Source organism: Typha latifolia, chromosome 12, assembly GCF_019914945.1.
Source record: "Typha latifolia isolate L0001 chromosome 12, TyphaL0001v2, whole genome shotgun sequence".
NCBI lineage: Eukaryota > Viridiplantae > Streptophyta > Magnoliopsida > Poales > Typhaceae > Typha > Typha latifolia.
This window is the reverse complement of record NC_133097.1, coordinates 7,308,439-7,330,901: the sequence shown is the minus strand read 5'-3', so window position 1 is coordinate 7,330,901 and position 22,463 is coordinate 7,308,439. Positions and strand designations below refer to the sequence as shown.

General features: G+C 35.0%; 3 protein-coding genes across 4 annotated transcripts; 1 reads left to right on the top strand and 2 right to left on the bottom strand.

Moving 5' to 3' along the window:
• Positions 1 to 7,243: 7,243 nt before the first annotated feature.
• LOC140799406 (coronatine-insensitive protein homolog 1a-like) lies at positions 7,244 to 11,612 on the top strand. Of its 2 annotated transcripts, none has more exons than XM_073153738.1 (3): positions 7,244 to 8,050; positions 9,965 to 10,442; positions 10,520 to 11,612. In XM_073153738.1, exons 1-3 carry the CDS (start codon positions 7,548 to 7,550, stop codon positions 11,324 to 11,326), a joined length of 1,788 nt encoding a protein of 595 aa, XP_073009839.1. In that variant the 5' UTR covers positions 7,244 to 7,547; the 3' UTR covers positions 11,327 to 11,612. The 2 variants fall into 2 exon arrangements, with proteins under 2 accessions (XP_073009839.1, XP_073009840.1); XM_073153739.1 differs by having other exon boundaries at positions 7,246 to 8,050; positions 9,968 to 10,442.
• Positions 11,613 to 13,130: 1,518 nt separating this feature from the next.
• Positions 13,131 to 14,734, bottom strand: LOC140798436 (transcription factor DIVARICATA-like). The gene is made up of 3 exons (XM_073152262.1): positions 14,148 to 14,734; positions 13,631 to 14,044; positions 13,131 to 13,520 (listed from the first exon to the last, which is right to left on the bottom strand). Exons 1-2 carry the CDS (start codon positions 14,576 to 14,578, stop codon positions 13,633 to 13,635), a joined length of 843 nt encoding a protein of 280 aa, XP_073008363.1. The 5' UTR covers positions 14,579 to 14,734; the 3' UTR covers positions 13,131 to 13,520; positions 13,631 to 13,632.
• Positions 14,735 to 18,648: 3,914 nt separating this feature from the next.
• Positions 18,649 to 22,117, bottom strand: LOC140798424 (laccase-22-like). The gene is made up of 7 exons (XM_073152239.1): positions 21,962 to 22,117; positions 21,327 to 21,478; positions 20,943 to 21,187; positions 20,728 to 20,859; positions 20,222 to 20,580; positions 19,207 to 19,768; positions 18,649 to 18,958 (listed from the first exon to the last, which is right to left on the bottom strand). Exons 1-7 carry the CDS (start codon positions 22,046 to 22,048, stop codon positions 18,828 to 18,830), a joined length of 1,668 nt encoding a protein of 555 aa, XP_073008340.1. The 5' UTR covers positions 22,049 to 22,117; the 3' UTR covers positions 18,649 to 18,827.
• Between the last annotated feature and the right edge of the window lie 346 nt (positions 22,118 to 22,463).

Here is a 22,463-nt window from a genome sequence, read left to right as displayed (position 1 = left end):
TTTTTTTTTTCGTTCATAATTGTTGTCTTGCAGTCCATTTGGACTACAATTATCTTTATACTCTATTCTACAACAGATTGTGGCTTCAAAACTATAGTGATGCAAGATTTGTCATATGATATGGATATAAGTCCTACTGGCGTACATTTATAAAACTATAATGCATCCACTCTGAGATTTTTATTGATTGAAGTCTCTCTTTGGTCCAGAGAGTCTATACCTTCCTATTGAAAGTTAGGAAACTAAGAAATAGAGGCAGTACTATATTCGTCAAATTAGAGATTATTGCTTTAATTTAGGGTAACATTGATACGATATGTAACATTTCCTAACAAAAGGTCCCTTCTAATTGTTTTCTAAAAGCTTTATTTTTTATTCTCAAAAACATAGAGGTCCTGGAAAATGTATCTCATAATGCTTTCGACGTTATAAAGTTTAAAACTATCAATATTGTCTATGGCATTCTCACTTAAGTAATCTTTAAAGACAATTAGACACAACTAGTGCTGACGTGGAGTACCAATTGTCCTTTTCACGAGCTGATGATATCAACAAACCAGCGTAATTGTACTTTTTGTCTCTCTGGTTTGCTTCTCCGGGTCGTTTTTGCCATCCGAAAGATTTATCCCGAAATATAACTAGTTTTTATCCCCCAATTAGTCCAATAATATTCATAACCCTCATTTGACCTCAATCAGATATGTTGATATGTGAATTAATTATAACGACTGACTCGATTAATCCAACCTTAATCCAATTTTCAACTTTATCCGCTGTACTTTAAACTTAAGCAGTTAATCCGAAAAAGAATCATCCCTAATATATATTATCACATTTTGGTTATTTTCTTGATTCTATCTACGATATTAAGAGGGTTATGTATTTTTTAATAGTTGAGAAAATTATTGTGTATCAAAAAATAGTTTAGGGGTCGTTATAAAAAAAATAATTAATAGTAGTAGTTTAGGAATAAAAAAAGAAATTATCTTTAATATATATTATCACATCTGTTTCTAAACTAGTCGTTGCCACGTCAACTCAACTAACGCAGAGTAAAAAAAAAAAGTGAAGTTAATAGGAAAGATTCAGGATATCATATCATAATATATTTAGGTGTACTCAATATTACACGTAATTTTATTTTTCTTTCCTTTCAATAATATTGCATATCTTACACTAATTTTTAGAGCGTTTTGCACGAAAAACCAACAGGTTTGTTAGTTCGCGGGTTTACCTACTTTTAATTTTGCCTGGCAGAATCACCCAATTGACTTTCTATTAAATAAAGTATTCTTAATTTATTTGGGTATAGAAAGAAAATCCTTTTAGATTAGATAACGATTTTGTTAGGGCTGACCTCACGGATCGATTCGAGCGATGGTCGGGTGAACAACGACATACATTAGTCCCATGGATTCGATAATTTGATCATGCTTGGATATGAATACAAAGAGATGGTGATCAGTGTAATTGAAGTCGTTGGATGTGTGCATCTGATGGCTAAGACAAACCCGCCTAAGGTTGACCCTAACAGAAGGATTTTCACATACATAAATATTTTTTTGAGAGGTACACGAGAAAATTTTTAAATAAACAAGAAAAAAAATTATATTAGATTTGTAAGACTCAACCACTGACCCAAAGAAAGGTCAGCTCCTAAAAAAACGTACCTTATTTGGTCCTGTTGTGACAACCTAACAGATACTTAACTCGAACCCTCCTTCCCAATCGCTAGCTACCCAATTAATTATAATCACTCCCTACCTTTGAGTTGTTATTTAATTAAGATAGCTCTAATAGAATATAAGTAGGAAAACTAAGCCTAGTCTCCAAGTGGAGCAAGCAACTCTTTATTTATTTATTTAGTTATTAACTGTGTGTTTATTGCAGTCTGCACCCTGTATTTTCAAATTTTATAAGAGGATTTATCAAAAGACATCGTGTGTTTTACTCGTCGAACGAACTTATTTGTTTGATCGAACAACTAATTTCTTGTCCATAAAATTTATTTATTAATTTATTTATTTATTTATTTATTTCCGTGGAAGAAGAGTTTCTAAGCCGGCAGACCTTTGACTAGGGTTGTATCTGTGAACGATGTGGAAGTCCATCTAAGCTTCTTAATAATTGTTTGAATATTCCTTGCAGATTATACCGTTGTAAATTTCTTAATGAAGTGTTCATTTAACACCCTATATATAAATGATTTTTTTTTCTGCTCAGTGATATTGCATAACTACGGGGCGCCAATTGCAAATTTATTTGATTTAGGTGAAGTTTTTTATTTAACGCTCTAGTATGTAAATTTTTGGTTTAAATAATATTGCATAAATACAGGGTGCTAACTGGATATTTATTTAATTTTGTGAAGTTATCATTAACGTATATAACTGATTTTTCCATTCAGTAATATACATAAATACGGGGTGGTATATATACATTTTCTTTAATTTCATAAAGTTTTTATTTAACACTGTATATACAGGTGAATTTTCAGCTCAATAATATTGCTTAAATACCGGGCCCTTAATGCAAACTTCTTTGATTTTTGCTGAAGTTTTCATTTAACACCCTATATATATGTAAATTTTCAATTGAAATAATTGCATAAATAGAGGGTTCTAACTGCAACTGTTTTTAATTTTGGCAGACTTTACATTCAACACCCCCTATATATGAGTGAATTTTCAATTTAATGATATTGCATAAATACAGGGTTCTAACTGCAAATGTTTTCAATTTTGTCAGAGTTTACATTTAACACACCCTATATATAAGTGAATTTTCGGTTCAGTGATATTGCATAAATACGGGGCGCTAAATGTCTGAATTGTTTTGGTGAAATTTTCATTAACATTTTATATATGTAAAGTTTTTTATTTAAATAATATTACATAATTATGAGGTGCTAATTGCAAATTTCTTTGATGCCGGTGAAGTTGTCACTTTAACTCCCTATATAGTGTAAAATTCTTTTAAGTAAAATATTGCATAAATATGGGGTTCTGATTGCAAATTTCTTTGATGCCGGTGAAGTTATCACTTAACTCCCTATATATGTGTAAAATTCTTTTAAATAAAATATTGCATAAATATGGGGTCCTAATTGAAAATTTCTATTAATTTTTGTTAAAGTTTCGTTTAACACCCTACATATTTGAATTTTTGGTTTAATAATATTGCATAAAGACGGGTGCTAAATGTAAATTTCTCTGATTTGGGGTGAAGTTTTCATTTAACACCTTATATATATGCAAATTTTTATTTAATATTGCATAAATAGTGAGGCTAACTGCAAATTTCTTTTTTTTTAGTAAGTTATCATTTAACACCCTATAAATATATGATTTTTCAGTTCAGTAATATTACAAAATTACAGGGTTCTAAATGAAGTTTTTTGGTAAAGTTTTCACGTACCACCCTATATGTATGTGAATTTTCTGTTTGAATAATATTGCATAAATACAGGTGTAGTTAGCTGCAAAATCTTTAATTTTGGTGTACTGTTCATTTAACACCCTATATATTAGTGGATTTTGGTTCGCATAATACCGCATAATATCCTTGCTACGTCCAAATTTCTCTAATTTTTTCTTGAGAAGTTTTCATTTGACACCTTATATGTAAGTGAATTTTATTTTAAGTGCAAATTTCTCTAATTATTTAATATTGCATAAATAGTGAGGCTAACTGCAAATTTCTTTTTTTTTAGTAAGTTATCATTTAACACCCTATAAATATATGATTTTTCAGTTCAGTAATATTACAAAATTACAGGGTTCTAAATGAAGTTTTTTGGTAAAGTTTTCACGTACCACCCTATATGTATGTGAATTTTCTGTTTGAATAATATTGCATAAATACAGGTGTAGTTAGCTGCAAAATCTTTAATTTTGGTGTACTGTTCATTTAACACCCTATATATTAGTGGATTTTGGTTCGCATAATACCGCATAATATCCTTGCTACGTCCAAATTTCTCTAATTTTTTCTTGAGAAGTTTTCATTTGACACCTTATATGTAAGTGAATTTTATTTTAAGTGCAAATTTCTCCAATTTTAGAGAAATTTTCATTTAACACCCTATTTATAAGTGAATTTTTGGTTCACATCATATTGCATCAATACGTGGCGCTACATGCCAATTTCTCTAATTTTTAGTAAATTTTGCATTTAACACCCTGTATGAAAGTAAATTTCGTTTCAAATCATATTATATATAAATACAGAATGCTAAACGCAGAATCTTTTTATTTCTTTACCCCAGCAGCGGTTCGGATTCGGGTTTAACCCGTTTCCGCTTGATGCCCTCGTTCCCTCTATTCTCCACTTGCTCTCGTTTCCTTTCCAATCTTAAGCTAAAAACCCTTCGATCTCATTAGATCTTAATAAGATCCCGTTGGAATATGCTAGCGGTGATTAATTCTCTTAGCATAAGAGTAACTCTAATCGGGCTTCAAAATCTAAATTTGGAGCCTGGTTAAGCTCTACCGAGACTCTAAAACTAACTTTAAATTTAATTAACCATTTAATTAACCAAAGATATAGGAGGTGTTTTGAAATTTTGCCTAGTTTAATATTCACAAGTGGATCTGTGCCAATTAGTTTAATAGGGGAGTCCTAACCATTACTATTTATTAGAATATTAAATATAAAAAACTAATTATTTTTTAATAGTTAATACTATTTAACTAGTACTTGCCCAGCTTGAACAAAGCTCATCAAGCTCGGCTCCTATTTGACTTAATTTTTGGCTTAGGATTGAAATTAAAATTTAAGTCCAAGCTTGAAATGATAAGAAATATATATATATATATATATATATATATATATATATATTTTTTTTTTTTTTTTTTTTTTTTTTTTTTTTTTTTTTTTTCTTTAGTGAGTTTGTAACTTCCAAGCTTAGAGCACTTCTTAGAGCAATATTTTTATATAAACTAATGTACGATGGTTATCCATATGCGTACTCCATTAGTATAGTAATACATGAACTTGCGTTATGAAATATATTATTCTTTTGAAATAAATGTTATCTTGATGATATCAAGAGGGCACTGTGTGGATAGTAACTTGGCCTCAGCTTGCTTCAAGAAGTATATATATATATATTTAATTTTAGAATAAAAATATTTATTTCAGAATAATAGCTAAATATCGTAATTACTAAATTTTAGAATATAACTATTATATATTAAAATAAAAAGTGTAATAATTAATTTTAATGTGATATAAAGTAAATAAAAAGATAAGAAATTTGTGTTTTATTTTTTATAAAATTAACATGAATAGTAATATAATTGATATAAAGTATATTTATGGGATACATTTTAAGAGTAAAATAGTAATTAGATTTGTATGTGGTATAAAATATAATTTTAATAAATAATATTTATATTTTAGAATGGACTTATTATAATATTTAATTCTTATTCTAGAATAAAGAGTTGTATTCTAAAATATTAAAAAAAATGATTCATAAAGTGAAGGGGAGCTAATAGAAATATACACGTTATAGTTGAATTACGTTATAAATAGTTAGCATAAATTTGAGGCGGCATATCTATACGAGTGTGACATACACACACGAGAATATCTAAATGATGTGAATGACTGCTAAATTTGGATCCAATTTATTAAATCTAATTTGACAATTTTAAATTGTTTTTATTTTTCCGTCAGGGTCTCAATAGCGTAGTTGCGTATTAATATAACATGAAAAATAGAAGAGTGAGATACCTTCTATCATTAAGTATACAGCTAAGGTTGAATAATTATTTTGTCCGAATTCAACGGCCTTAACGTTCAACTAGGGAGTCACATGAATAGAATATCTCGGTCAAAATTTTTAAATATTTTTATTTATCACAATATTTTTGAAATATCATAAATTGTGTCGAAATTATAAAAAAATCTTTCAAGAATAATACTAAAGTTCTATTTTAAAAAGTTTTATTTTGCCTATCTACAAATTATTTAAATCTAACATGTGTTTAAAATAAGATTAACTACAAGAATACACTTTACCTTCATATAATTAATTATACTTACAAACACTTAGAACTTTTTTTTAAACTAAATCAATCTTTGTATTTATAACTAAAATGGAATTGTTAGAATTTCTATCCTATTTAACCGAGCTCTGTCTAAATGATTAAAAAAAAAGAGAGGGTATTTTAATAATTTAATTGTATTAAATATACGAATGGGTATTTTGGTAATTTAGATTGGGTTCCGTTATTTTGGTTGAAAAATCTAACCACTTCAATGTGGTGAGAGGGATTAATTTTTAAATACAAAAAGTTGTACAGCCGTGAAGTCATTTCGGGTATAAGTACGGGGAAATTTGTATTTAGCTGTAAAGTGTTTCATTAAGATCCAAATCTTGCTTCTTTTATTTGGATTAGATCCATCGCACTGCTTTTTTTTAGTGGAGCCCCACAGGATCCAATTTCCGACAAACAGAGGGGCCAAAAAGCAAAAAATGCGTCAGGAAAGTTACTGCGCAACAGCTGTGAGCATTAAGTAGGTTAAATGGGGTGCGATTTAGCATCAATACTCCGTATCTTCTCATGATAATTACCCCATAACTTCCCCAGCGCCTCTACGGTCACGTCGCTTTCAAGATTCTTTTTCGCCAACCTTTCTATAACTGTCGATATTTATAAGCATCTCACCCAATGATCACTTCCTTTACTCTCTCTCTCTCAGAAAGATATGATTAATTTACTAAAATTGGGAACAGTAGCCTCATTAATGAAGTTACGAGAGATCCATGAGACACTTTTTCACCCAACCCCCCTTATTAACTAAATTTACTGAAATACTTTTGAGAAAAAAAATTGTATGAAAATCATACGCAAAGAATTGGGGATAGATTAAAAGATGGTGTTAATTATGAAACAACTAAATTGTAGAATGTTATTTGTTAAATTCCTAAAAAAATAAATAAAGAGAAGAGGGAGGCATGGTAATATGGTATGAATAATGAGTTTGTGCCTCTCTCTTCCTTCCTCTATTCTCAATTATTTGGGATGCAAGAATCTTTAGTCAACAAATCTAAAGAACGTCATGCATGGGCTCAAAATAGTAGCAGAGTAAATTTGCAAAAGAACCCTAATAAAGTGAACAAAACATAGTAGGGTCCTCTTGTCAGAGACAGCGGGCGACAAGTGGTGCGTAAACGAGAGGAGTAAAAATTTGCTCCAATAAATATTCTCCGAAAGTCTCTCTCGCTCCTCTCTCTCTCTCTCTCTCTCCCCAGAATTATTTGCGACCTAAGAAACCCAATCGGCCAATCCAGTGGAAGAATAATAACGCGATAATAATAAAATCAACATCCAAGCTGCATCTCCATGTATAAATCCGCCTTTGCCGCCGGATAAGCTTGGTGGTATTCGGGCTATCCGAGTTCTATCTTGCTCCCACTAATGGCGGATCTGATCCAATTCTTGGTTCCTCGATTCCATTCTCCGAAAACGATCCCCAAATCCAAGTAATACTTGGCGAAGCTTGTCGTTGTTCTCGATTTTGTTGGGTTTCTCCGGATGGGCGGCGAGGTGCTCGACGAAAGGCGCCTGAGAAGGTCCGTGAGCTCGGACGGGATCCCGGACGTGGCCCTGGAGTGCGTCTTGGGGTACGTGGACGATCCCCGCGACCGCGACGCCGTGTCGCTGGTGTGCCGGCGGTGGTACTGGGTCGACGCGCTGACGCGGAAGCACGTGACTGTGGCGATCTGCTACTCGGCGACGCCGGGGATGCTCTGCCGCCGGTTCAACCGACTCGAGTCGCTCAAGCTTAAGGGGAAGCCGCGAGCCGCCATGTTCAACCTGATCCCCGAGGACTGGGGTGGGTACGCAGCGCCTTGGATCGCCGAGATCGCCGTCGCTTTCCAGTGCCTGAAGTCGCTGCACCTGCGGCGCATGATAGTGAGGGATGCTGATATCGAGGTGCTCGTGAAGGCGCGGGGGCATATGCTTCAGTCGATTAAGCTTGACAAGTGTTCCGGCTTCTCGACTGATGCCCTTAAGCTCATCGCTCGCTCTTGCAGGTGATTTCGCTGCTAGATTTGTAATATTTTTTGATGTTCTTGGCTTCTTTTGAGTTCTTGTTTATTCTCTCGTGCTCTTTTTTGCACTGCTTTTGATTTTACTTTTGTTCTTTAAGTGGATATATGTTAGGAGTGCAGCTGTGGAATTGGGTAGTCTATTTTGTGATTTTCTTGGCCTACAAGATTCTTATTTGTTTGTTCTGAACTAGATGAATATTTTTTATGTGCTAGAATCGAAGAATTGACAATCCGGATGCTCTAGTGGATTAAAACTTTGGATTCTAGACACAAGATAGAGTCGCAGAATTGTGAATACTGCTTTTGTTGTACTTTGAAATTTGGAGGTATTTCAGGAGTCCATAATAGAAGTACAGAGTCAATAGGGATGTAAATGGAGCTTGGGATTTTTCTCGCAGTGTATGCTTCTACTAGTGCGTATTTATTACATTGTTTATCAAGCTAATCAATAGAATAATATATTTTGTAATCACCATTAAAATACAGCAAAAATAGGAATTAGCAAAGAAAATTATGTTTCAAGAAATCAATAGTGATATGTCTACAAATCCAACTGATTCATACAGTACATCAGTTGGTCTAGTGACATCACTAGACTAACCTTGGAGCCAAATGTTCCACTCAAACGATGTTAGGAAGATAACAAATTGATACATATAAACAACTGACATACTTGCGGGGTAAATGTCCTGTTCGAGTGATTATCGACATCAGAATTAATACAGAAGCTACTGAATTAACTCAAGATATAGATACAGAAAGAACAATGCAAAATACAGAATATATATATATTTCAGGAAAATGACTAGTGTCTAGAAACAATCTTCTGGGTAGGGATTTTTGGGAATCATTTGTGAAATGTTATATCAAATAGAATCAAAGATGAGATGTAAAAGGATGACATTTGACAATAAGCCCACAAATCCACATGCATAATCTTCCTTAGTTAAATTGGATACAAAATATATACTGAATCTTTGTTAAATGTTGTGTTGGGTAGTCCCTACAATCGCATTAGAGCTCAGGTTTCTCTATAATCGCCTCTATCTGAGTCCATTGTGTGAGTTTCAAGCTAAAAACATCCTGATTGTCTTATCAATTGGCTCATCTGTGACTGTGAGAAGGGAGATTGTTGGGAGTCATTTTTAAGGTTTTAAGTCCTGAAGAAAATAAAATTTAGCTATTCTGACCATGTAATTTTTAAATACCTCCATAATAGTTTGCATAAGAATTTGGATAGCTTGTAATAATGATTGTTGGTACAATGTCTCCTCTTTCCGAAGTATAAAGTTCTTCTCTTTGAAGGTAATGAATAAGCACAAAGAAAATTAGACCATAAAGACCACCACAGAAATGTCTCTTCCAACTAGATAACAATATCCTTACTGTTTGAGTTGATAATCCTTCTTTTCTCCTCTAACAAGAAAACAAACTCTTGGCTTTGAAGATAATAGGTCATAATTATAATAATTAGGCTACAAAGTACCTTCAAGTGCAGTCATGCATACCATATGCTTTAATTAAAGAACACTAGTGTCAGCTTTGAAAATGATAGTAATGAGAATAAAGTCATCAGAACAAGAGACAATTAAATCCTTTAGTGTTGCTCTAAAAACTGAATATTATAGCTGCCAAGGCAGAGGTCCAAAAGTAGATATGATCATTTTTGTGCTACTACATGTCATAATTTCACCCATCAGGAATGGAATCTGAGATTAAATCCTGCCAATATTGCTTTTGTAGACTATGAGCCTTGTTAGGATTCTGCTTTTTCACACTTAATTGTTTTGTGACCTTTGAGATGTTTTCAGTCACATAGTTTCATATTAATATCATGCCAAGGTTGCATCTGCTTATCTTCTGCAGCAACTAATTTATTATTGCCTATTGTATCAGCAGATGCCTTAGAACTTTATTTTTGGAAGAAAGCTCGATTACTGACAATGACAGTGAATGGCTCCATGAGCTTGCTGTCAACAATACTGTGTTGGCCACTTTGAATTTCTATATGACAGAACTCAGTATCTTGCCAAAAGACCTAGAGCTACTTGCTAGGAACTGCAGGTCATTGAGTTCCTTGAAGATCAGCGAATGTGATCTTTCTGATCTAGTTGACTTTTTCCAAACAGCCACAGCATTGGAGGACTTCGGTGGAGGATCATTTAATGATCAAGGAGAGACCAACAGATATGATAGAGTTATCTTTCCTTCAAGACTCCGCTGCTTGGGCCTTAATTACATGGGCACAAATGAGATGCCAACTATCTTTCGATTGTGTGCTGCTCTTAAGAAGCTGGACTTGCAGTATACTTTTCTTAGCACTGAGGATCATTGTCAGCTCATTCAGCGATGTCCCAATCTAGAAATTCTTGAGGTAGCATGTCTTCGAAAGATCTATTTTTCACTACATGTTGCAATTCTCTTAATCCTCCTATTGAATTTGTTCAACAGGTAAGGAATGTGATTGGAGATAGGGGGCTCGAAGTTGTTGCTGAGACATGCAAGAAATTACAAAGACTCAGAATAGAGCGAGGGGATGATGAGCCTGGTTTGCAAGATGAGCAGGGTAGAGTTTCACAAGTAGGGCTTTCAGCTCTAGCTCTGGGCTGCCCTGAACTGGAATACATAGCAGTGTATGTCTCTGATATTACAAATTCAGCTTTGGAATCCATTGGAACTTACAGCAAAAATCTTTGCGACTTCCGGCTTGTCTTGCTTGACAGAGAAGAAAGAGTAACAGATTTACCTCTTGACAATGGGGTTCGTGCTCTGTTGAGAGGTTGCACCAAACTTCAGAGGTTTGCTCTTTATTTGAGACCCGGAGGACTTTCAGATGTTGGACTTAGTTATCTTGGAGATTATAGTAACAACATCCGGTACATGCTCCTAGGTAATGTCGGGGAATCTGACCTTGGTCTAATGCATTTTGCAAGAGGTTGCAAGAACTTGCAGAAGCTTGAATTGAGGAGTTGTTGCTTCAGTGAGCATGCGTTGGCCCTTGCGGCACTGAAATTGCCATCACTAAGGTACTTGTGGGTCCAGGGTTACAAGGCTTCCCGGACTGGCTATGACCTTATGGCCATGGCCCGACCCTACTGGAACATTGAATTTATTCCTCCCAGACCAGAGATCTATGATCATGCAACTGATGATAGACGAGCTTGTGTAGATAGCCAGGCTCAGATACTCTCATATTATTCCCTTGCTGGAAAGAGGACAGACTATCCAGAATCTGTGATCCCCTTGTATCCTTCATGAGTGTAAATATGTAGGCCATCACTTTTTCTCTGGCTTGGCTTGCTCTTTTCTTGTAATTGCTAAGATTTCACGGCAACAATCATGTTCATAGATGTTATTTGTCCCGGTTTGCAAACCGATGAGCTGAGTTTTCTAATAAGCTGTGTTGTTATTATTACCTAGTTTAGGAAGATGTATACAGTATACTATTCACCGGTTTCTTTCTGTGAAACATGTAATGAATGTGAGATCTGATTCAGTGATCGTTCTCAAGATTATAACAGATGGGAACACATAATTTCTACCATCCTACTGTAAGAAATGCGACAGGATATTCTTCGATTACACCTCTCTCCATGTTGATGTAAAATAGTAGGTTATGGATGACATGGTTTAGATCAGTTGATCATTTGTCAATTAATGCTCTCTGTGTTTCATCTCTTCTAATGCATATATATATATATATATTATTATTATTATTATTTTCCCTGAACAAGTTTGAATTATCATTGGTGAGTGCTCAAGGATTTCATGAGATCTCATACATCTATTTTTGTGCCAATGTTTTTCTTTTATATATATATATTATTATTTTCCCTGAACAGGTTTGAATTATCATTGGTGAGTGCTCAAGGATTTCATGAGATCTCATACATCTATTTTTGTGCCAATGTTTTTCTTTTGGTATGGCATGGCATGCTCCCATAAGGACTACAACTAATTTTCCTATGACCAATGAGGAAAGTAGGGAATCTTGTGTCTTTCCTCTGGACCTCTTAAATCTTCAATGATATGCTACTGGCCATAGCCCAATTGTAGCCCTTGGAATCGAACAACACCATAAAGGATGGGCATGATGTTCAAAAGCGGGGAGGTGTTAGACCATGTATGCGGTCTAAATGCATCTTATTGCAGAATAAAAACTTAGAATAAGATGGAACCCAATTGCTTTTGATTAAACAAGTTGGCGGACAGGATGCAGCATTTTCCTTTTCCAAAAGTAAGTGGGTAGCTTTGCTGTCTGCAATGAAAAGTTTAACAGAGGTGACCACTTTGCTCTTGTTGGATTGAATCTTTCTACTTTATAATTGGTGGGCCACAAATAATTTTCAAGTGGCTTGCAATTATACCACACTTTCTGATAGTTGGAACCACAACAGCAATAAACAGTGGCAGCTGGGATACTGCAGCAGCAGCAGCAAATAAACCATGGAATTTACTAAGAAATAAAGGAAGACCAACCACCACCTCCAACAGTCACAATAGGGAAAAAAAAAGGTCTTTTAGTTTATCCTTGCCATCAATTGATTCTTGCCAGAAATAGTAAGCAACTATGCTCTGAGACTGTGGTGACATTGCTAACTATTAGTCCAGAGTTCAGTAAGACCAATAGAAGTGGCAAGCATTGATGGTGTATTGCCCTCTTGAGCAATGCCATGGGAAATTTAGATAGATCTAACTAGTGTTCTTCCTGCAGGAGATACCCGTCTGATATCGTCTGAGTGGATCTCCGACTCATCTCTCATCTTTTAGTGGTTAGCTGTAGTCAAGCAGGTTATGTGCAAGTTCACTTCGTAAAAGACAGTGATGGTGAAATCAATCTGTAGCTAGAAGACCAAAGTGGATGTGTAGATTAACTAACTAGTCTAAAATAAGGCAAACACATAATCCAATTGGATTCCCCTTTGATTTGGTTTTATGACTTCACTAGCTCAATGAACTGTTTCATTACAACATCCAATGTATTTGACATCAGAACTGAATATAGTAAAAGTGAAGAATTGAATGGACAAGAGATGTAAATAAATAAGTATAACAAAAGATGTACTCTTTTCATCTCTACATTCTTACTTCATAAAGGGATAGCAAACAACAGATATTACATAGAAATGATGCAAATGTCAATGAGTCATGACCCCATGCAATCTCCATAATAATAAGCTGATACAAACATATTAAAAGCTCCATGCACTTTTCTGCTGTCATATAGCTGACAATAAATATCACAGCAGAGAACAGGAAGAGCTACTTTTATGTACATCTTCATAGTGCAGAATGTCTTGGAAACTAATCCCTGCATTAAGAGAAGCATTTCTCTGAAACTGGCATCATCATCTGGCTTGCAGCAATTTTGAGAATGCAAGCCCCATCCTTGAACTCTATAAGGTGGAATAGAATTTATATACATGGAAGTGAAGAGAATGCAAGCCTCATCCTTGAAACAAACAGCAGGAATGTTGTTCAGATTCTCCATTTCATCTCGTTGTAGCTTCATCATGTTCAAAGATGAGGTATTCTAAAGGATAGCACGTTCCAAGCACTTACCTTTATCCCTGAGAGTGAAGGTAGTTGGATTGCATTTGTGTATCAAAGCCTATTCCATATGGACTAATTCCTGGAGGTGTTTGCATAAACTGATTGCTATGTGCTCCATTGGCTTGCTTCGAACTAGCTATGACAGAGAATTGATCAGAAGTTGCAACACTAGAAGCTGAGCCGGATCGCGAAGTGACCGTAGACGGTTGCGAAGGCGAGGGGGCCCTGTCGTCGTCCGGCAAATTGACGGTCGTGATGTCATGTATGCTAGATCTCCTCTTATCTTTTCCACCTGAGTTGAGCCTAATGAAGTATTTTTGTGCATGGCTAGCAACTTGTGTAGGAGTTCTACTAGTGACGAAATTTCGCGAAATATTCCTCCAATCTCCTCTGCCATATTTCTTCAGACCCATCAAGAACAACCTGGAAAGGAGAATTTTTTTTTTTAAAACTAACAAACTTTTCGTATCAGTAAGAAAAAGAAAACTCTTAGATCTAAACAACAAAGAATAAGGGATAAACTTACTTGTGCTCCTCTTCAGTCCAAGGAATCCCTTTCTTCCTCTCCTGATCTGATGCTCTGCCACCACACCTCTTCCCACCAACACTGTAGGATTGCTTGAACCCATCAAAGCCATTGCCGTTCTCCCAATCCAACACAAAGCCAGACGAGTTATACTGTGGGAACGGCACCAGCCCAGCTTCAATAAAATTCACATCATTCTCCAAATCCTCGTAATGGGTGATGACATCCCTTACTGTCTTCCCGGGGATCATCGCCGCCACCTTCTCCCACCGGTCCGGCGCGTCCCCGTCGATGCGCGCGAGGGCGTCCTCGAAGACCTTGTTCTCTTCTTGGCTCCAAATTTTGCTCCTTTTCTGAGAAAGGAACCAGCTTGAGCTTGCCAAGTACGGAGCAGGAGGGGGTAGGACTTCCATCCATGACTCTTTCATCATCTCAAGCCCCCCCTTGGTTTACTTCGAATCAAAAGTACGGGCAAAGCGGAGGTAGGAGAAGGTAATTAAACTTGATAAAAAGAATGAATCCAAAGTTCTCCTCCACCTCCTCCTTAGGTATGTACACAGGCTGTAGAAATAATATATGAAACTGAGACTTTATAGGCTAAAAAGATATCTTAATTCCATCAATTATTTTACTATAGTTTGTGTCACAATTTGGATGCAATAGAATAATAATAATTATTGGGTTGGATACATTCTCCCAAGTCCCAAGTGACAACCAATCTCTGCTGGCCCTACCAGCTGGGCCGTAACCTATATCCCGTCATGATCATGCAACAATTATTGTCTCCTAACTGCACGATGGAACGAGTTTTAAGCTTCTTTTGAAGGTTATTTTATGAGGAGAAAACTGGCATTACTCACGCAGTAGTCAACCATCTTAAAGCCCGTATAAAGAGGTTAAATTTTTTTTTTTCTTCTTCCTTTGGGTTCCAAGTCTCTTTTAAAAATGGGCAAAGATGCAAGTGCACAAAAAAGAAAAATTTGCAATCAAGGTACGAAAAAGGGAGGCACGAGTGGGTCAAAGCTTCAAAGTCGTCGTTACTCTATAGAAACTTATTTTTCTGAGGCAAATTATTAATTATACTTTACTCAATCAAGTTAGAATTCCCCTGCATTTTGCCATATTTGCAGGTGGGGGAGGTTTTGCGGAATAGAACTAAAACGTGGGTGGTGATATGCAAAAGAATATTATGTTTTGTTCTTAGATAGCAGGTTAATTTAATAGTCCTGTTTCACTAACAAACTGGAAAAGTATCATCCGGCAGCGGATTAGCCAAGTACAACAAGACATGATGATACACGTCACACACCAATACGAGACTTACAACAAACAATAACAGGAATTATTATATAATCTAAATTTGACTACTCGCAGTGATGATCAATCTTACCTTTGTAATGAGCCATGCTCTTTAATGTTAGAATATACAAAACTCCAACCTAAAAATTACGAAGAGTGTTTGTCTAACAAAAGTCATAATGCTTTTGTCGTTCTTGTTTTCATAGTTAATATGTAGAATAATAAAATAATAATAATAATAATAATAAACCAGGGTGGCATGGATTAATGTGAACCCTACTCTTTTCTCTTTGCAAACTTTTTTGGTTCTTGGACTTTGTGCTAAGCTTTTCTTTCTCCCTGCTTGAGGTTGGAAACTTGGAATTGGATCTCTCGCTGTCATCCCCCACGTTGCGGTCCCCCGCTGTTTGAGGTGACCAACTACCACCCACCTCTTTCTCTCTTTCTCTTTCTCTTTCTCTAATGTCTCTTTCCAATGTCAGCTAATTAGTTTTTACCTGGCGACTTGTCGAGCCGCAATTGACTGCTAATACCAACTTACCAAGCAACTTCTGGTACTTGAGATGAGAGATTCCACCCTCCCCACGAGAAGAAGAAAACAAACGTCGATCACTGTTGAGAAGCAAGCATTTAAAATAATGAACTCTTTAAGTAGATGTACTCCACTGCAACCATCATACAATTGATTGCGGTTTGAATAAAGTCATGATACTTGGAAGAGTCGCAATGGAGTGGATTAGTCTTTTAAGTACGATTCTAGGAACCCTCATGTTGTAGAGAGGAAAAGGTCTGCAAACATTATGGAGATCAAATTAAATAACAGTGGCCATTTTTATTTGTTTTTAATGCTGATTTGGTTTCCTATGATAACTATTTAATCTTGGGGCCAATGGCATATTGGCAGCATCTCCAGAGTTTGCAATGGAGTTATGTGATTGGCTCCTCGCCTTCAGCAAAAGGCTCTCTCTGGGCATGGGATTCCATTCAGTATTTATTATATTGTTACCGTTTCACATCTCACTATGTGCAGTTCCCAAGATGCATGCATTGAGGATTAATTTTTTTTTTTTAAAAAAAAGGAGAATTAAATATATATTACCCTTGTTCTTTTGATCAAATAAGTCAATACACCTTCCTATATATATTTTTTTTGACTGAATTATGATTATAAAGTGTCATTAACAAAGATAATAAAATAATTTTAATGAGCCTCTTTTGTTTAAATATTTGAAAGATAGTTGGTGATTACTTATAGAAGGGTACAGTGATTTTTATTCAAACTGGAAATAAATTTTCAATAAGAAAGGAATGAACATTATTAAGTTTGAATGAAAGATCTAATAAATTTATAACTTAATCAAAAGTGGATATACTAATACAAAATAAAATTTAGAATGGTAAAGTGATTTTAGTCTAGAGAGTAAAATGTATTAAATCAAAAAAGTAATAGAAGTACTAATTCGAATTAGTGCATTAATGCTTCCACCAGGCGAAGGACTAATCAAATCACCAATTGAGAGAGTTATACCAAATGGGATACTTTAAAGAGAAGAATTGGAGAATGAGTTCTATTAGATAAATAAAAAATGGGACGCTAAAATATTATTTAATGGTCAAACTAATTATACAATATGAGTAATAATTTCAATAGCATCAAACTAGTCATTACTAACTTATAGGATCATTTTACCTAAAAAAAGGTTAGTCTTCTCCGATGCATTAATTTGATGGTCAAGCTAATCCTTCTACGAAACAAACCATAAATCCCTTAGGGCTAAAATATGTAAGCCATTTTGGGGTTGAGGAGAGGGGTAAAATTGGTATTTAGGTAAATTTCAGTTTAAGGTTCATTCCAGCCCAATTATTCAAGCCGGCCCAAGGGGAACTGGGCCCATGGGCCATTTGGACATCGCTAATTAAATATCTTTGAGCTCTACCAAATGAAATATGAGCAGAAACAATTCTACATTTAACTTAATTTAGACGATCTTATTAAAATGTCTGGATTCTCTTAAAATTTTACCAGCTCAAAATTTCCTTATAAATATTAGAATCTTGTACATAATTAACATTAAAAACTTTCAAAATATCGTAATTATTATTATATTCTTAAAATATTAAAATTGCTACTAAAGTCTATTAACTCTTTTAGAATTATTGTTATGATTAATTTTTAATAGAATATATTAATCAATTATTATTAAAATTAATAAGCACATAGACTCATTTTAGAGCATAATATATTTATCGATACTTTCTGCCTCACATCAAATAAGATATATTTTGTTATACTATAGTATTATGTACAATCTTGTTATTTAATCGCAAAGATTAAATTAGTGGAGTGGGATAAGGATAATTTATAAAATATAAAATATCATTTAACATTGATAAAAATATTCTACTTTTTATTTAATTTCATCATGTTTATTAAATTAAACATAACTCAGGGTGTTACTCAGTAACTTTTTATTATAAAATATGAGGTTTTATTTATAATATAGTAAAAATGTACGATATTATTTATAATTTTATCCTATTATTATATAAATTATGATCTATGTGCTAAGGTGGACTTTTGAAACGTCGTGGCCGCCCTTAGTTTTCTGAGTCTTGTTAATTGCTTCTTATTTTAAGTTTCTAGCCTTTCTATGACTGTTGGAAATGAAAGCCATTGCATATTTCAAGCATGGCCAAAGTGGGCCTCTATTATATGTGAAAATGGAAGGGATCTCTATTTTTTATATATAATTAGTACCGCCACTTTAAGATGTTATTAAATAGGATACCGACACAAGATCTTGCAAGTCAATTCCAACTTCAACTAATTATTAGAAAAAAATTTATTTGATGATTTGATAATTTAGCTTGATTAATAGTTTAATAGCATATAATTAAGCTAAATTGATCATGATCTAAATGGGTCGGGTCGAATTGGACCCCTTACTTACTATTGTACAGATGGCTTATGTTCGCGAAGCAAGGTCAATTATTGTGCGATTATCCTCTAGAAAACCTCTAAAAATGTGAGTGATATAACCCTCCTTAATTAATTTAATTGATTGGGTATGATACATTACTTTTATATATAATTTATTAAGTTTTTGGATCAACCGATTGTTTAGCATAGTATTAGAGCTATTTTTTTTTCTTCTAAGGATTCATAACGGTTAGTAAATTCAAACATTTCAAAACAGGATTATTTCATCTTTGAGCACTCAAATTAGTTTGGGAATTGATTTAAAGGTACAATTCAATCTTCAGGGAAAAAAAGAGAGACAAGAAAATAGAAAAATAAAAAGAAAAAAGCTTGAAAAGTCAAACGTAAATTTATGGTCATTTGCCTTAGATCTTCTCCTCCACCTTTGAATAAAGAGAAGGTTAACAAGTTGGAAGATCTATGGGGGGTGGTAGCAGTGACTCATTAGGACCCTTTCCATCGTCCACTAGAAACGCCATCTTTAATCCCCAAGTTGTGTGCACCTCCAAATGGCAATGCATGAACCAAACACCTACATCCAATCCAACAGCCAATTTTATAATCTTTAATAAGTATTAGATTATAAGAGAGATAATATATAATAAACTTCGAAGAGGTTTATTTTATTTTCAAAAGTAAACCAAAGATTTAAAAAAAAGAAGAAGCAAAATGCAAGGATTATAAAACAGAAGGTGGGGTGTTGTTTGTAAATTTAGTGTGAATTGGAAATAGTTGAAATGTCGGGTGTTAAGTGGAAAATAAGTAAACGTACGTACGTACCGGGATTATCCGCTGTGAATCTTATAGCAGTCCATCCTCCCGATGGAACTCCAATGGTGTTCCTCTCTATCGGATCTACGAGATTAAACTTAGAAGGAGAAGTCTTAGGATTATAATTCCCAAGTCCTCTCCCAACCGCAAAGAAGTTAAACCCATGCAAATGGACAGGATGGTTCTCCGGTGCAATGATCCCCGTATCCTGCAGCACTAATTGCACCGTCGAATTATACGGCAGGCGATAAAGCCGAGTTCCGGTCATCGTCTGCAGGTTCTTCGGCCCGCCGCCGGTGTAGTTGAACGCCACCGGGGGGTTCGCCGGGAAATCGTCGGTGAACACCCCGCTGACGTTGAAGTAGTGCGCCTGGAGGATCGCCGTCGTCGGCATGACGAAGCTCACGTTGTTGATGTCGGCGACGACGCGGCTGCCGTTGGCGCAGGCCGGGCAAGGGTTCACGCCGATGCCGACGGTGAAGAGGAGGGAGCGGTCGACTTGGAGGGGTACTCTGGCCGGATAAGTTCTTGAGTTCAGGCTTCGGAGGGAGTCCACGAAGCTGGTTGCTACCTGTTAGAGTATTAAACGAGTTAAAAAGAAATTTAAGGAAACTTATAAAGAACGCCCTATATTTTATTTTTATTATTATTAACATCAATTCTACTATATGGTATTTATTATTCTATCCCTGTATTTTACTTTAATATTCTAAAAATACTCTGGGTTAATTTTACTATGACACTAGCTAATATAATAGAGAATACTCACTAATTTTTAATATTAAAAGAAACCTAAAATACCCTTCAATTGACTTTGAAATTTAGTTCTTCATTTATTTTTATTTTAACTTGAAAAAAAAACTTATTTAAGGTTATTCAACTCATTTACATGGTAACTAGTCATTAAAAAAAAATAATGACACAGTGTATTTGATGCATTATATATAAATATTAAATGGCATGATGTTTTGGATAAATTTCTCTAAAATTTTCATTTAGCTAATTGGTGAAATAATAATATTACGGGAGTTGCATTCTGAGCCGGTGGCTTGGCAGTAGTGAGAGCAGAGGTGGAGAGAGTGTTGGTGTAGTGCACGGTGGCCGTTGCGGTTTTATTATCGACGGCGATGGGGGAGTCCATGAAAGGAGAAGCGGTGACGAGGTACCGGCCGGCCCCTTGGTCGGCGGTGAGGAGGACGTTCGTCGTCTGTCCCGGGGCGACGAGAATTGTGTCAGTCTTGAAGGGTTTCGTGTAAACGGCGTCGACTTCCACAACAGTGAGTTTATGGCCGGCCACTTTGAAAAAGAGCTCCTCATTGAGTGCAGCGTTAATGATACGTAGCAGGTATGTTTTGCCACTATCCACTTGTAATTTGAATCCATCTGTGAAGTAACACTTAGTTACTACCATGTTAATTAAGCTAAGTATGTAAATTAGGAATATATATATATATATATATATATATATATATATATTACTTCAAATAAATTTATTGAAAATCCTATTTTTTATCATATGAAAAGTGTTACCTTGTGAAGTTGCACAAGTGGACATAGGGCCTGGATGTCCATTGATGGTATGAGCATCAGAAACATTAGGTGGTAGACCAGCCTTCATGGCTTGATTGATTACAGCCTCAGTGTCTGATATCCACCATTCACCTACATTTTAATCATTAATTATAAAAAAAAGAATCAGAACTATAATCCAGATAATTAACAACACAATTATCCTAATTACGTACCTAAGATTACTATCTCCTCTTTGTGGGGTGCAGGAAAAGGATAAGGAACACTAGGTTTAGGCAGGATCACAATAGCACCATGAACAGTAGCCCTTAGCCATAGTATGTGAGCATGCCAAAGAAGTGTTCCTCTCTGCCCCTTGATGGTAAAATTATACACATAATTCTGGCCTGGTTGTATTGGGCACTGGGTGATGTAGGCCGGCCCATCGGCCCAGCCCGTTTGAAGTTGCCTCACTCCGTGCCTATGTGGCAATAAAAATAAAAATAAAAATAAAAAATTTATCAAATCATCTAAGGAACACTATGTGTATATATTATTCCATATTCTAAGCAACACTAACTAAGAGTTTGTGGCATTATTGGAGGTTGGAGAATACTAACCAGTGTATAGTAACGTTATATTTCACATGATTGACGACCTTTACTAGCACATTATCGCCTTCTCTAGCGTATAAGGTAGGGCCGGGGAATTGGCCGTTGACGGTGACGATGGGCTTGGTGGAGCAAAGACGAGTTGCATTACTCATGACCACCTGCATGGAAGAAAAATGATCGGGAAGTAAATATGTAGCAAGTTTTCTTAATAGACCACTTTGCTATTGGTTTTATTAACGAAGATAATTGTAATTGTAAAATAACATAAACTTAAATAGAAAAGAGATTTTAAAATCAAACCGGGGTATCTTAGTTATTTTAATTTTTTTTATTCTCTATTTCGTTTACTGTAGTCGGGATAAAATGAGTCTATTATATTTTTGAGTAATTTCAAACAAATAAACATATGGTAAGATGTAATGTTAATTTTCTAAATGTTATTGTGGGAAAAGAAAACTACATTTTTAAAATCAAATAAAGAGTAATAATTTAGGCATTTTAATTTAATTTATTTTAAAAAGTAACTGAATATTCTATGTTCCGGTTAAAGTTAATCGTATATTTTTAAGATATTAAAATCAACATAGGGTGTTTTAGTAATTTTCTTTTTGAGATACTTACATTAAAGTGAGAATACTTACATTGAACTTATAATGGCGAGTCGTGGCATCAACAAGCAGCGGAAGAGTGCAAGCAACCAGCAACACTGCTCGAATCCATGATTCCATCTCTCTCCCTCCCTCTCTTTCTATATGTTGTGATGAGATGGAATTTGTCTGGATGTGTTAGTAAGCGGGCAATGGATTGTTACTTATAAAGAGAAGGGCATTGTCAGATAGCTGCTAAGTCGTTTTAATGCTTAGGTAGGGGAGCCTTGATCAGCAAGGTGTTGGTAGAACGTTCACAAAACTACAACTCCATGACTTGGATTCTACATAAAGCTCACATATCTTTTGAATAATGTAATTTGGAACCTACTGCAACTATGAGCACAGTGTCTCTTTCTATCGGTTAAGAGATGACTTGTTTGGGATGCAATCCAGCAAATTACTTTGATCTTTCTCACACCCAGTATTCTCTAGTTTTAATTAGTTGACCAACCACACCACACTAGTGGTACTGGAATCTAAATTTGAGCCCAAA

Bases quoted from the DNA above. Each gene is read 5' to 3' on its own strand.
- LOC140799406 (XM_073153738.1), top strand. From the start codon at position 7,548: ATGGGCGGCGAGGTGCTCGACGAAAGGCGCCTGAGAAGGTCCGTGAGC. The intron at 8,051-9,964 runs GTGATTTCGCTG...CTATTGTATCAG, and splicing joins CTCATCGCTCGCTCTTGCAG to CAGATGCCTTAGAACTTTAT. The intron at 10,443-10,519 runs GTAGCATGTCTT...TTTGTTCAACAG, and splicing joins CCAATCTAGAAATTCTTGAG to GTAAGGAATGTGATTGGAGA.
- LOC140798436 (XM_073152262.1), bottom strand. From the start codon at position 14,578: ATGATGAAAGAGTCATGGATGGAAGTCCTACCCCCTCCTGCTCCGTAC. The intron at 14,045-14,147 runs GTAAGTTTATCC...TCTCCTTTCCAG, and splicing joins TGGACTGAAGAGGAGCACAA to GTTGTTCTTGATGGGTCTGA.
- LOC140798424 (XM_073152239.1), bottom strand. From the start codon at position 22,048: ATGGAATCATGGATTCGAGCAGTGTTGCTGGTTGCTTGCACTCTTCCG. The intron at 21,479-21,961 runs GTAAGTATTCTC...TCTTCCATGCAG, and splicing joins CTCGCCATTATAAGTTCAAT to GTGGTCATGAGTAATGCAAC. The intron at 21,188-21,326 runs GTTAGTATTCTC...ATTGCCACATAG, and splicing joins TATAACGTTACTATACACTG to GCACGGAGTGAGGCAACTTC.